The 12059-nt window shown below is 47.8% G+C and overlaps 1 protein-coding gene across 2 annotated transcripts in view; it reads left to right on the top strand.

Moving 5' to 3' along the window:
* The window catches only part of FNDC1 (fibronectin type III domain containing 1), a 111452-nt gene that overhangs the window by 83923 nt on the left and 15470 nt on the right, over positions 1 to 12059 (top strand). For both annotated transcript variants that reach the window (XM_065931031.1, XM_065931030.1), the window contains exons 15-17: positions 1380 to 1448; positions 3369 to 3536; positions 5732 to 5962. In XM_065931031.1, coding sequence (XP_065787103.1) covers positions 1380 to 1448; positions 3369 to 3536; positions 5732 to 5962 — 468 coding nt within the window. The remainder of the gene's footprint in view (positions 1 to 1379; positions 1449 to 3368; positions 3537 to 5731; positions 5963 to 12059) is intronic.

Raw genomic sequence — 12059 nt, 5'->3', positions numbered from 1 at the left:
GGTTCGATTCCTGGGTCGGGAAGATCTGCTGGAGAAAGGATAGGCTAACCACTCCAGTATTCCTGGGCTTCCCTGATGGTTCAGCTGGTAATCTGCTCGCAATGCGGGAGACCTGGGTTCGATCCCTGGGTCGGGAAGATCCCCTGGAGAAGGGAAAGGCTACCCATTCCAATATTCTGGCCTGGAAAATTCCATACACTGTATAGTCCATGGGGTTGCAAAGAGTCGGACACGACTGAGCGACTTTCACTTCTCTTCATGGACTGTAACCCTCAAGGCTCCTCTCTCTATGGTATTTCTCAGACAAGAATACTGGAATGAGATGCTATTTCTTTCTTCAGGGGATCTTCCTGACTCAGGGATCAAACCAGGTCTCCTGCATCCCCTGAACTGCAGGTGGATTCTTTACTGCTGAGTCACCTGGGAAACCATTAATAATAATCATTTGAACAATGGTTCTTATAATTAGGGCTTCCTAGTGGATTAAAAAAAATTGCAAATAAAAGACTACAGATTGCAAAAAAGTCTACAGATTGCATGTATAGGATAATTCTGTAGTCACAGCAGATCTAGTGGCTTTATAAATAAAACCCAACTTGTTTGTAAAGAGATGTTTATAAACATTGGAATATTGTTTCCAAACTTCATAGGCAAGTTAAGAAGTTCTAATCATTACAGATTTAGCTCCTGAGTCACTGAGAGGGGATGGAAGCTTAGAGGGAGCAGCGAAGCCAGAATAGAACAGAGGAGAGGCAGGAGGGCACCTGGATCATGTGAGCGGCAAGACCAGGGGATGGAGAGAATGAGTGGAAAATCAAAGTGAGTCGCTCAGTTGTGTCCTGCTCTTTGCGAGCCCATGGACTTGCAGCTCTTCAGGCTCCTCTATCCATGGACTTCTCCAGGCGAGAATACTGGAGTGGGTAGCCATTCCATTCTGCAGGGGATCTTCCCCACCCTGGGACGAACCTGGGTCTCCCACCGTGCCGGCAGAGTCTCTGCAGTCTGAGCCACCAAAGGCCATGAACAGTGGAGTTCCCTGCCCTGGAGCATGTCTGTTCTCAGGCCTGCCCCCCGGCCCCCGCTCCCTCCCTCCCTCCCTCTTCGAGCCCCCACCCCGAGTCCGGAGGAGCGCCCTCTGCTGGAGGCTCGGGAGCGCCGGGAGGTGTCTTTTCCAGTGTACCCTCCTGAGCTCAAAGGAGAGAATCCCGTCCCACCTCCGCGTTCTGAGGCTCTTCCCTGAGGAAGCTGAGGCGGCCCTGGCAGGGGAGGCTCATCCCCCTGGAAGCCAGCAGCACGGGGCTGGATCGCCGTGCCCCTGGCGCCGGGCTGAGACGAGAGCCCGGGGCATTTGCTGACTGCCCTTGCCTTCTCCTTCCTAGATGAGTACTCGGGGCTGGAGACGGACACGGCAGAGCCCACAGAAGAGGCGTACGTCATCTATGATGAAGGTAGGAGTGATTCCAAGCACATGGCCGGGGGTGCCTTTCTGATGAGAGAGGCTGATGTGCCTTACTACGTGCGTGCAGCCGTGTCTGGCTCTTTGCGACCCCGTGGACTGTTAGCCCACCGGGCTCCTCTGTCCATGGGATCCTCTAGACAAGCATACCGGAGTGGGTTGCCGTTCCCTTCTCCCGGGGATCGTCTCCACCCAGGGACTGAACCCGGGTCTCCTGTGACTTCCGGCTTGGCAGGCGGACTCGGCAGTACTGAGCCACCTGGGAAGCCCTGGGAAGGCGCGGTGGGCTAAGAGGATGGTCTCAATTTCTGTTTCCCTCGGAACTTGCGGCTGGAGGGCACCGCTTCCAGAAGGGTGGTGGTACTTCTCTTCCAAGTTACCTCCCCTCGCCCCATACGAATTTGATCCAGAGGAAATTCATGTGCTTGACACACAGATGCAACCTCCAGACAAGACCCCTGGGCCCCCTTCCCTCCTTCCCAAACCTTCTCCTCCTTTTGGAAATTCTGGAGTTCAGTCTGAGCCCCCCTCCACCACCCATCCACGTTAGTGAAAACGACTTAGTTGAACCCAGTTCCAGCTTCCCTTCTTGGCTCTTCTCACTCTCATTCTTTCCTGTCCTTTTCTAATTACATTAAAAAAGCAATGCAGTAGATGTGCTGATTTTTTTTTAAAAATCAGAATTTTTCAAGTGAAGGTGAAGTTTCTAAGATGAAGAAGAGGCTTGCTTTGCACGGCGTCTGGTCACTCCATTCACAGTAATCACTGCTGTGATTATACTTACCTCCCTGTGGTTGTTCTTGTGTTTTGTAAATTGCCTCCAAAATTGAAGGAAATTCGCGTAGAAAGCTTGTCCCCTGCGCAGCCTTTGACACTTGGGGTGTCAGCCTCACTAATGTGCTCAGTCTGCCGGCTGCTGGCTGTAGATTCAAGGTTCTTCAGTCACAAATGTGGGAATAACGTCACCTCTGATGCAGTCACGATCTTCAATGTAGTGGTTTAATCCCCCAGTTAAAAAAAAAAAAAAATCAGACTTGAAAGAAAAACAGCAGATGTGAGAAAGTAAAGGAAGTTTTCTTAGCACCTTTGGAAATAAAACCCTATGATTTGGAGCTGTTGAAAAGGGAGCAGAATTTTCTTTTCTTTTTTGTTAATGGATTAGTTCTCTCAATAGGATTAGTCCCACCTCCCCCTCAGAAAATAATCCGTACGCAGGTGACAAATTTTTTTAAAAATCAGATTTCTTTTCTTGTGTGAATCTTATGGCTTTAAAAGGGAAAACTGTTTAGGCAGAGAATGGTCATGGACCAGTAATAGGAGCATGCTAACCTGGGTAAGTTCTAAGGTTCTGTCCAGCTTTGATTCCAAAAATCTCATTTTTCTTGTCATGTATGTTTCTTTTTTTACTTTTTTCCTTCCTTTCTTCTACCTGCAGCTGCTTTTCCCTAAGGACTGAAAAATGACGGGGTGGAGGGCAGTATTGTTTTGTTAGCAACAAATTCTGTTCAGGCATAGCGTTTATTCTAGAGTCTGCTGCTGCTACTAAGTCGCTTCAATCGTGTCCGACTCTGTGTGACCCCATAGACGGCAGCCCACCAGGCTCCCCCGTCCCTGGGATTCTCCAGGCAAGAACACTGGAGTGGGTTGCCATTTCCTTCTCCAATGCATGCATGCATGCATGCTAAGTCGTGTCCGACTCTGTGCAACCCCATGGACAGCAGCCCACCAGCCTCCTCTGTTTACGGAATTCTCCAGGCAAGAGTGCTGGAGTGGGGTGCCATTTCCTCCAATTCTAGAATCTGTTTATGTGCATATACACTTTAGTGTCGCGTTCAGTCTTAAGGTATCTTTCGATGGCACATGGTACCCTTTTCTGGACGTGCCCAGTTACAGAACCATTGTATCATTTCAGATTACGAAGTTGAGACCTCGGGGCCGCCGCCCACCACCCAGCCCTCCACCACCACCACCACCACCACTACCACCACCACCACCACGCCCGCCGTCATCCCGCCTGAAGGCTCCATCAGTTCCTACCCCGAAGAAGAATTTGATCTGGCTGGGAAGAAACGTTTTGTCGGTAAGCAGAAGTTCCTTAATCAGAGAAGCATGAGTTTGTAGCTCTCATCCTTTGAAGAAAAGCAGAACGCATCTCTCGGCTTGGCCGTGGCCGCTCGTTTGGAGCAGAGGTTTTTCCCAGGGTGAGGTTTCCACTTGGGCGTGTCAGTGCGTCAGTCCTGTTTAGATGCTTTCTAAACATGAACTTGCTCTCTGCAGAAGTCAGGGGAGCAGGCTTGCAGGAGAACATTTGGTATCTGATGGAGCAGAGTTTAGAGAGGCTGCCTTGTGTAGATGAAGAGTAAGAGACACTTAATAATCCTCAAGTCCAGGAAGTATTAGTATTTTTGTTATAGCCAACTTTTCTGAGATGAGACTTTTACTAGGCCTTGCCTGCACATTGGTTTTGTTTGTTTGTTTTGTTGTTTTACTTATTTATTTAAGCTGCTTTGGGTCTTAGTGGTGGCATGTGGGATCTAGTTCCCCGACCAGGTATCAAACTCAGGTCCCCTGCTTTGGGAGCATGGCGTCTTAGCCACTGGACTGCCAGGGAAGCCCCTGCGTATTGTTTGTTAACTTCTTCCTAAAAGATGAGCAGATTGATGAATTGAGCTACTAGTATATCTTACAGTCTCAAAGAGCTAAAACTGTTTTCTTGAGGTTATTTCCTATAGTTTTCATTAGCCTCAAGACTTGCGATCTAGAAATTGACCATATTCCTCTTTCTCAGTTATTAAAACAGTTTCAGGAAGAAATTCTATGTCACTAAACTGTATTTCATTCCCTTTGGGAGCCTTCTTTTCCCATGCCCTTAATGAACTTTGCTAACAAGGCAGATTAACATATCACTAAGTGGAAAAAAATAATTTATTACTGAGTGGAGACAGGCAATAGCTTAAACTATTATCACACTTTTCTGTTTCCAAAACAAATGTTCTGCCATCAGTGAAGAACAACTCTTGCCAGCCAAGATGTAGTATTGAGTGTCTGAACTACTTGTACTTGAAGAACAAGAATCTTAATTGGAAGGAGGATTCCTGAGGCCAGTGGTAATGCTGGCCCATGGCATGCCTCAGCCTGGCTGAATTCACCGAATGTTCTGACTTTTTTCTCTGTGGTTCCATGACAGAAATTGAAATGCTTTCAGTGCTATTATTAGCTGTTCCGAAGACCTCTTCAAAGACTGAAAGGCTTACTATTGTCTGGCTGTTTTCATATGCCTATAATTTTATAAAGCACAGTAGACAGCTCCCCCAAACTTCCTGATCAAATCCATGCACAAGCTCGAAACGCCTAATTTTGTATGGATTATTGGAAAACAGAGGACCGTAAAAATAGCTTTCAGTTCTAACAGCCACTGGGAATGAGAGGCTGTACGAAGAGATGCAATGGGATGTTTAGAAAGTTCTAGGCACTGTTACGTGGGAGCTCTTGGGGATCTTGAATGTATAAAGCCCCAAATCCAAACCTTGGGTTTTTTAAGTTCTAGTGCATATATAATAAGAAGTCTTGGGGGTTCCTTCTCAGCACCGGTAGGCTCAGCTGGAGCGTGGGTTATCAGTTCTTATCCTGCCTTAATCCTGGGACCCTTGTATCTGCTGAGACCATGTGTGTGGGAAAAGCTTGAAGCTATCCGTAAATTCGAGTAACTGTTATCATCCTGAGCAGTAATGTTGTAGGAGGCTGTTCAGGCCTGGCCTGTGCAGACATTCCAGGGGGTCATGTGAGTCCCCTGATGTCCCAGGGGAGGCCAGCCAGGACTGAGGCTAAGGTTGTACATCTTGGCTGGTGTATGTTTTTTTTTTTTTTTTTTTTCCTGGTCCCAAGATAGTCTAGAGAATGAAATGTGTTGAGAGAACTCCAAATTGGATTCAATTGTACCTTTCCAAGTTTGAGGGCACAGGAATGGCAGAATGCCGCAGACTTCTATTAGACATTAAATTGTAGTTTGGAGAGGTTTCAAAATCACTGTGAGGTCATTGATGTTGATGGGGCAATGGGATCTTTTGAAACTACCAGATTGAAAGATATAATAAATACGTGGATCCTTTCAGGAGAGCTAGGAATGAGCACTTGTGTTTGGCCTCAGGGCTGACGACCCTGGATGTTTAGCAGAAAGAGACTGAATGTTGGGTCTACTCCATGGAGCAGGCGTCATGTTTCTGCCCTCAGAGAAAGCCTTCAGCAACCCAGCTGGTTATCTTTGTTCTCTTCCAGCTCCTTACGTGACGTACCTAAATAAAGACCCGTCCGCCCCATGCTCTCTGACTGATGCTCTGGATCACTTCCAAGTGGACAGCCTGGATGAAATCATTCCAAATGACCTGAAGAAAAGTGACACGCCTCCTCAGCATGTCCCTCGCAACATCACTGTGGTGGCAGTGGAAGGCTGCCACTCATTTGTCATTGTGGACTGGGACAAAGCCGCCCCAGGAGATATGATAACAGGTGAGTCCAAGGCAGGTGCTCAGAGTTCCTGTCGATCTGCAGGTGGGAAATACAGACAATAAGGGATGAATGGATGATGGATGAGTGGATGGATGGAAGATGGATGGATGGGTAGATGGATGAAAAATGGATGGATGGATAAATTAATGGATTGGATGAATGATGAATGGATGCAAGGATGGATTGATAGATGGCTGGGTAGGTGGATGAAAAGTGGATGGATGGATAAATGAATGGATTGAATAAATGGATGATGGATGGATGCAAGGATGGATGGATGGATGGGTAGATGGATGAAAAATGGATGGATGGATGATTGATGGATAAATAAATGAATTGGAGAAATGAATGATGGGTGGACGAAAGGATGGATGGATGGATGGATGGATGGGTGGATTGGAGAAATGGATGATGGCTGGATGCAAGGGTGGATGGATGGATGAATAAATAAATGAATGGATTGGAGAAATGAGTGATGGGTGTGTGCCGGGATGGGTGGATCAGTCAGATAGCTAGATGGAGAGATGCATGGATGAACTGGATGGACGAATGCAGATATTCTCTTTTAAAAGGATGAAATAGAGGCAGTAAGGGGAGCCTTGTAGGGCAGTATGAGGAGCACTGGATGGAAGTCAGAAGTCCTGAATCTTAGTCCCAGATGGGTTTTGTATGACTTGGAGCTACTACTTCATTCTCCCTGGACCTTGGTCTCCTCCTATACAAAATATCATTAGGTCTCTTACCCTGTAATCCTGCAAGTAGCCAGGGAGTCTGCGGAGCCACTTGTCAGATGAGTTCCTGCAGCATGGGTAACGAGAGCGCTCCTACTGTGCGCTGCCCGGGGTTACGATCAACCCTGGGGTCATGACTCAGGCTCTTTCCGGGTCAGCTTGGTGCTTCCAAATCAGTCTTGGCCCTCCTGAATTCCTTAGGTGGGAACTGGATGTGAAGGAGAAAATGCCCAGGGATCTTGAGCTTCTAAGATCTTGGTCTGTGAGAAGTTCATGAGTTCATTTGACTCTGCCAAAGACATACTTGAGGATAAATTTGTTGAGCTGAGTTTTTACAGAAAAGAGTTAATGTTTTCTTTGGATAGACACCCATCTTTTGCAAATGATTCCTGTTGGGTCAGTGAGTTATATAAGAAGAAGGAATGTGTGTGTGTGTGTCTCAGGACTGGGGATGGTGGGATACGTCAGAGTTTGACATAGTATGTGACTACCATGCTAGTGTCCTTCATTGAATTTGAAATTTCTAATGCTTTTGCTTTAAGTCCCCAGTATGATCTCTTAAAATGAGAAAAAAATACCCAAGCACAGCCAGAGAGCTATTTTTTTTTTAAATGAAGTTTGCACAGCAGCCCGAAAGTCAGGGTAAAGGACACAGGAAGAATGCCTGGGTATTGTGCCAGGCAAGACGGTAAGGCCATGGAGAGCCAGAGTGCAGATCAAGGGGTCTGAGTCTTGGTGTAAAATCTACAAGTTGCTTGGGCCGCTGGGGCCAGCTTCTGTGGTGCAGCGTGTTCCTAATAGAAAGCAAATAAATCAATGGAAGGAAGAAAGCTTGTAGTCAAAACAACCAGAAAATCCTTTTATGAACTGAATATGATTTTATGAATGGCAATTTTGAAAAGCAAGCAAGCAAGCATACAGGGAAAAAAGAAATCATGGAAAACCTTATCTTAAGCTACTTAGCTTTTGATCTCTTGCATAACAGATGTTACTTAACATAAATATATCCCTGTGCCCTGAGCCACCGGGCTTCTGAGAAACAGAAGAATGGATACAGGATGAAAGGACCGGCAGCCTTAGATATGCCCCCTGGGCTGGAACGCGAGGAGCCTTCGGAGAACTGTAAATGTCGCGGGACTTAACTCAGACGCAGTTCCTGTATCATCCCATAGAGGGCTTGCTTCTGAAACACACGCTCTTGTTAACCTTGCATCGCCAGCTCCCCAGAGACTGGGATCATCTCATCCCCACATACCCCCATCATCGAATCCCAAACCAAGCCTCAGGGCCCTAATCACGAGTACTCATGCCATGAGCATAAATAATAAGGCTGAGGTGTTACTGGGTTTCAGGTCCCAATAGAAAGTTATGCCAACTCCTGCCAAGCTGCTTATTGTGGAGTAGCTCAGTGCACGACAGCCCTGTGATATGCAGAAGAAGCATGTTAGACCCTAGAAGTTAAAAGAGAAAAGCATGGGAGCGCTTCATCAGTTAATGAATCAGGTACCAGCTCTTTTAGCTGTAGACCAATGAGACGAAGTGGATACCCAGATGCCTCCTAGACCCAAAGGGAAGATCACACTTCTGGGGCCACTGCAGGGCATTTGGGTCCTGGTAACTGTATGAGATGTAGAGCGCTTTGGTGATTTCCACCAGCAGTTCTTTTCTTTCACACACAGTTGAGTCAGCATGTAACCAGAGGTTGGCCAAACAACACGAAACTCCTGTAAGGTAAATAGGTCCACGACCCGTTGCCTACCCTGATCAGTCCTAATGAATGAAGCTGTCTCTTCATCAGCAGTGACTCCGTGGGAAATCACCTTTGTGGTGGTCTCTGAATCTTTTCAGGACTGGTTTTGATAAGAACAGAGAATGCAGGAGATACATGTGCTCAGCAAGCACGTTATAAAAATATAGACACAAGGATGAGCAGGGAAACCTGAGTAGTATATGGGATGAAGCACAGCGTTCTAATGGATATGAGGTCAAAGAGGATGAGCCGGGCTGACCCATCAAAGCCAGGGCTCCTTGGGCACATCTGCCCCTGGCTGGACCATTGTTGGGTACGGCGTCACTATCAGCTCATGTGGCTTGACGTCACCATCTTCAGAGGTACCCTAAGAGGTACTTCAGAGAGTATCCTATGGAGAGAGCAGCAACACTTCCCAGGTCCTGTGAAATAATTGTTGAAAAAAGAGAAGAAGGAATTTCTCTGAAAAGGTTTCAGAGCCCAGAGCCCCTATTTCTGCTCCCCGCATGCTGGGGAGGGGCTATGTGACTCTAATCCATTCTTCCCATCACCAGAATAGCCCTTGGGGAGGTGATCGGTGAGAACAGGTTGTTGAATAAAGCCATTTGCCTCTTCGATGCCTTTGATTTTCTTCATCTTCTCCTCCTTGACCTGTGATCTGATTCTCTCAGCCCAAGTTTTCCTCCCAGGCTCATCCTCTTTGACCCGACATTAAAGATTGGAATTGCTTAAGGCATGGTCCTAAGTCCCTTTTCTTCTTCAGTTCAGTCGCTCAGTCATGTCCGACTCTTTGTGACCCCACGGACTGCAGCATGCCAGCCTCCCTGTCCATCACCAACTCCTGGAGCTTACTCAAACTCACGTCCATCGTTTGGGTGATGCCATCCAACCATCTCATCCTCTGTCGTCCCCTTCTCCTCCCGCCTTCAATCTTTCCCAGCATCAGGGTCTTTTCAAATGAGTCAGTTCTTCCCATCATGTGGCCAAAAGTATTGGAGTTTCAGCTTCAGCATCAGTCCTTCAGTCCAGTCCAGCTAGCCAGTAGCCTCCTGCTCATCACAGCTTGAGAAAGCCTGAGTGCAGCAATGAAGACCCTGGAGAGAGAAAACATAGAGTAAGAAGAAAAGCTTCAGCTTCAGCTGAAGGATTTTACCCACACACATGTCTTTTTTAAATGTATATATATTTACAAACACTTAGAATTTTTTATTTGTTTATTTTTGGCTGCCCTGGGTCTTCATTGCTGCACTCAGGCTTTCTCTAGCTGTGGTGAGCGGGGGCCTGCTGTCTGGTTGCTGTGTGTGGGCTTCCCATCGCAGCGGCTGGCTGCCGAGCAGAGGATGTGGGGCACACAGGCTTCAGCAGCTGCGGCCCAAGGGCTCTAGAGTACAGGCTTGGTAGTTGTGGTGCCTGGGCCTCGTTGCCCCTCCGAATGTGGGGTCTTCCCGGACCAGGCATTGAATCTGTGTCCTCTGCAATGGCAGACAGGGTCCTGACCGCTGGGCCACCACAGAAGTCCCGACGCACGTGGTTTCAGTGCCTCTTGACAGTGAATCATTGGTTTGTAGGTCAGGACCCAGCCTGCTCGCCTCTGAGCCTCAAACTGAAAAGTCATGTCCACTTGACATTATCATCCGTCATGTCTCCAAAGCTGCTCAGATTCCGCATATCCAGGATCAGACTCGTGATCCAGATACACACCTGCTCATCTGGGTTTTCTGTCTCACTCTCCGTCCGTTCTTGCAACCCTGAAGCTTTGGAGTCATCTTCCAGTCTCCTTTATTTCCCCTCCGTATTCAGTTCATCACTCAATCCCGTCACCGTTACCTTTCAGATTTCTCCTGCACGCATCCACTGCTCTCCATTAACCACCCCGGCACCTGAGCTGGTGTGACCACTCACCTGGATATTGGCACAACTGTCCTGCTAGACCACCCCCTCCATATACCACACCTGTCTGGTCCTCCGCTCGGCACCAGAGAGATACACAGAAGACAGTCTTGTTGTGTCGCCCCTTGGATGTCTTCCTTTCCTTCTGGAATGAAAAGCAAAAGCCTTCATAACCAAAGGGTCTTGCATTTTTGTTGTTGTTGTTCAATGCCTTTTTAGCTTCGTTTCATGTCGCCCTTCCCCTCACCCTGCCACTCTGAGGCCCTCATGCCTCCTGGTTTCTCCCTCACCTGCATCTTTGCCCAGGTGTTCCCTCCACCTGGAGTTCTCCCTGCCTCCCACCATGCATCTTAACTGCTTCCTATCCTTTAGTTCGGAGAAGGCAATGACACCCCACTCCAGTTCTCTTGCCTGGAAAATCCCATGGACGGAGGAGCCTGGTAGGCTGCAGTCCATGGGGTCGCACAGAGTCAGACACAACTGAGCGACTTCACTTTCACTTTTCACTTTCACGCATTGGAGAAGGAAATGGCAACCCACTCCAGTGTTCTTGCCTGGAGAATCCCAGGGACGAAGGGCCTTGATGGGCTGCTGTCTATGGGGTTGCACAGAGTTGGACACGACTGAGGCGACTTAGCAGCCACAGCAGCATCCTTTAGTTATCATCAGCCTGATTTCGTGGTCCTGGGAAAGCTCTCTGTGCCCAGCTCTCCCCACCCCCCATGCCCCAACACACAGCCCTCATCAGGCTGTATAAACAAGCAGTATAATCCTATTTGTCTGTCTGCCTTGCTGCTCCTGGGGTTTTCAGTAAAACGAATGATCATTTAATCTCTAGCACGTAGTATACAGTAGCACTGACTTCCAGGAGGCACACAATGCATATTGGTTGAATGAATATACAGTAAGCACATAATACATATTTGTTGAATTAACAAATATGAACTTGGACCAGATATTTGACCTCTAAGACTCAGTTTCCTCCTGTGTCAGAATGGAGACAGACAGAGAAACCTAAGGTCAGGAGAATTCATCAAAGTAAAACCTGATCCAAAGTATTTGGCATAACGTTCGGCGCAGAGGAAGTACTTGACAAATATTTCCTTCCCACGTAAGAGACCAGTGTAAAGGATGTGTGATACTGTGACAGGAATGTCACTCAGCCTCCCGGGGCAATTAGGCAGGCTGAGCAGGTTTCAGGGTCCAGAGTCCACCCTCTAAGCTCCATTAACAGCAGAGAAGGCAGAGCTGCCTGACTGTTGTCACTGGATGTCATGGTCGAGGGCAGGCAGAGAACTTCAACAACTACAAACCACAGGAGCGTCTATAACAAGAGGTGGAGAGACCTATCAAGTTTGGGATCTTTCAGTCACAAGACATAGCACTCACCATCACAGATGGCGAAGGACAATTGTATATACCTCTACCAGGAACTTCTTAAACACTTGTGTGGAGGTCACTGCTCTTTCCTTTTGCTGTGCATTCGTGGTTAGATGTGATTCGTTCTGAGGAGATGAGGAAGCCCAGGACTGTGGGAGATCAGAAGGAAGAAAAGCAGGGAACTGGCTAGTTGTCAGGAAGTGTCTCTGCCCGTTACCTGCATCTGGTATCGCCAGTGGGCACCAGCGTTCTACCCGCTCCCGACCCGACACACTGCTTGCTCCCCTCCTAGACTTCTCCCACAGAGCTGCCCCCACCCCACAGCTCCTTCCACCCTCCCCTGAGT

This window comes from Muntiacus reevesi, chromosome 3 (assembly GCF_963930625.1).
Source record: "Muntiacus reevesi chromosome 3, mMunRee1.1, whole genome shotgun sequence".
In the NCBI taxonomy this organism is placed as follows: Eukaryota; Metazoa; Chordata; class Mammalia; order Artiodactyla; family Cervidae; genus Muntiacus; species Muntiacus reevesi.
This window is presented reverse-complemented; position numbering and strand designations above follow the sequence as displayed.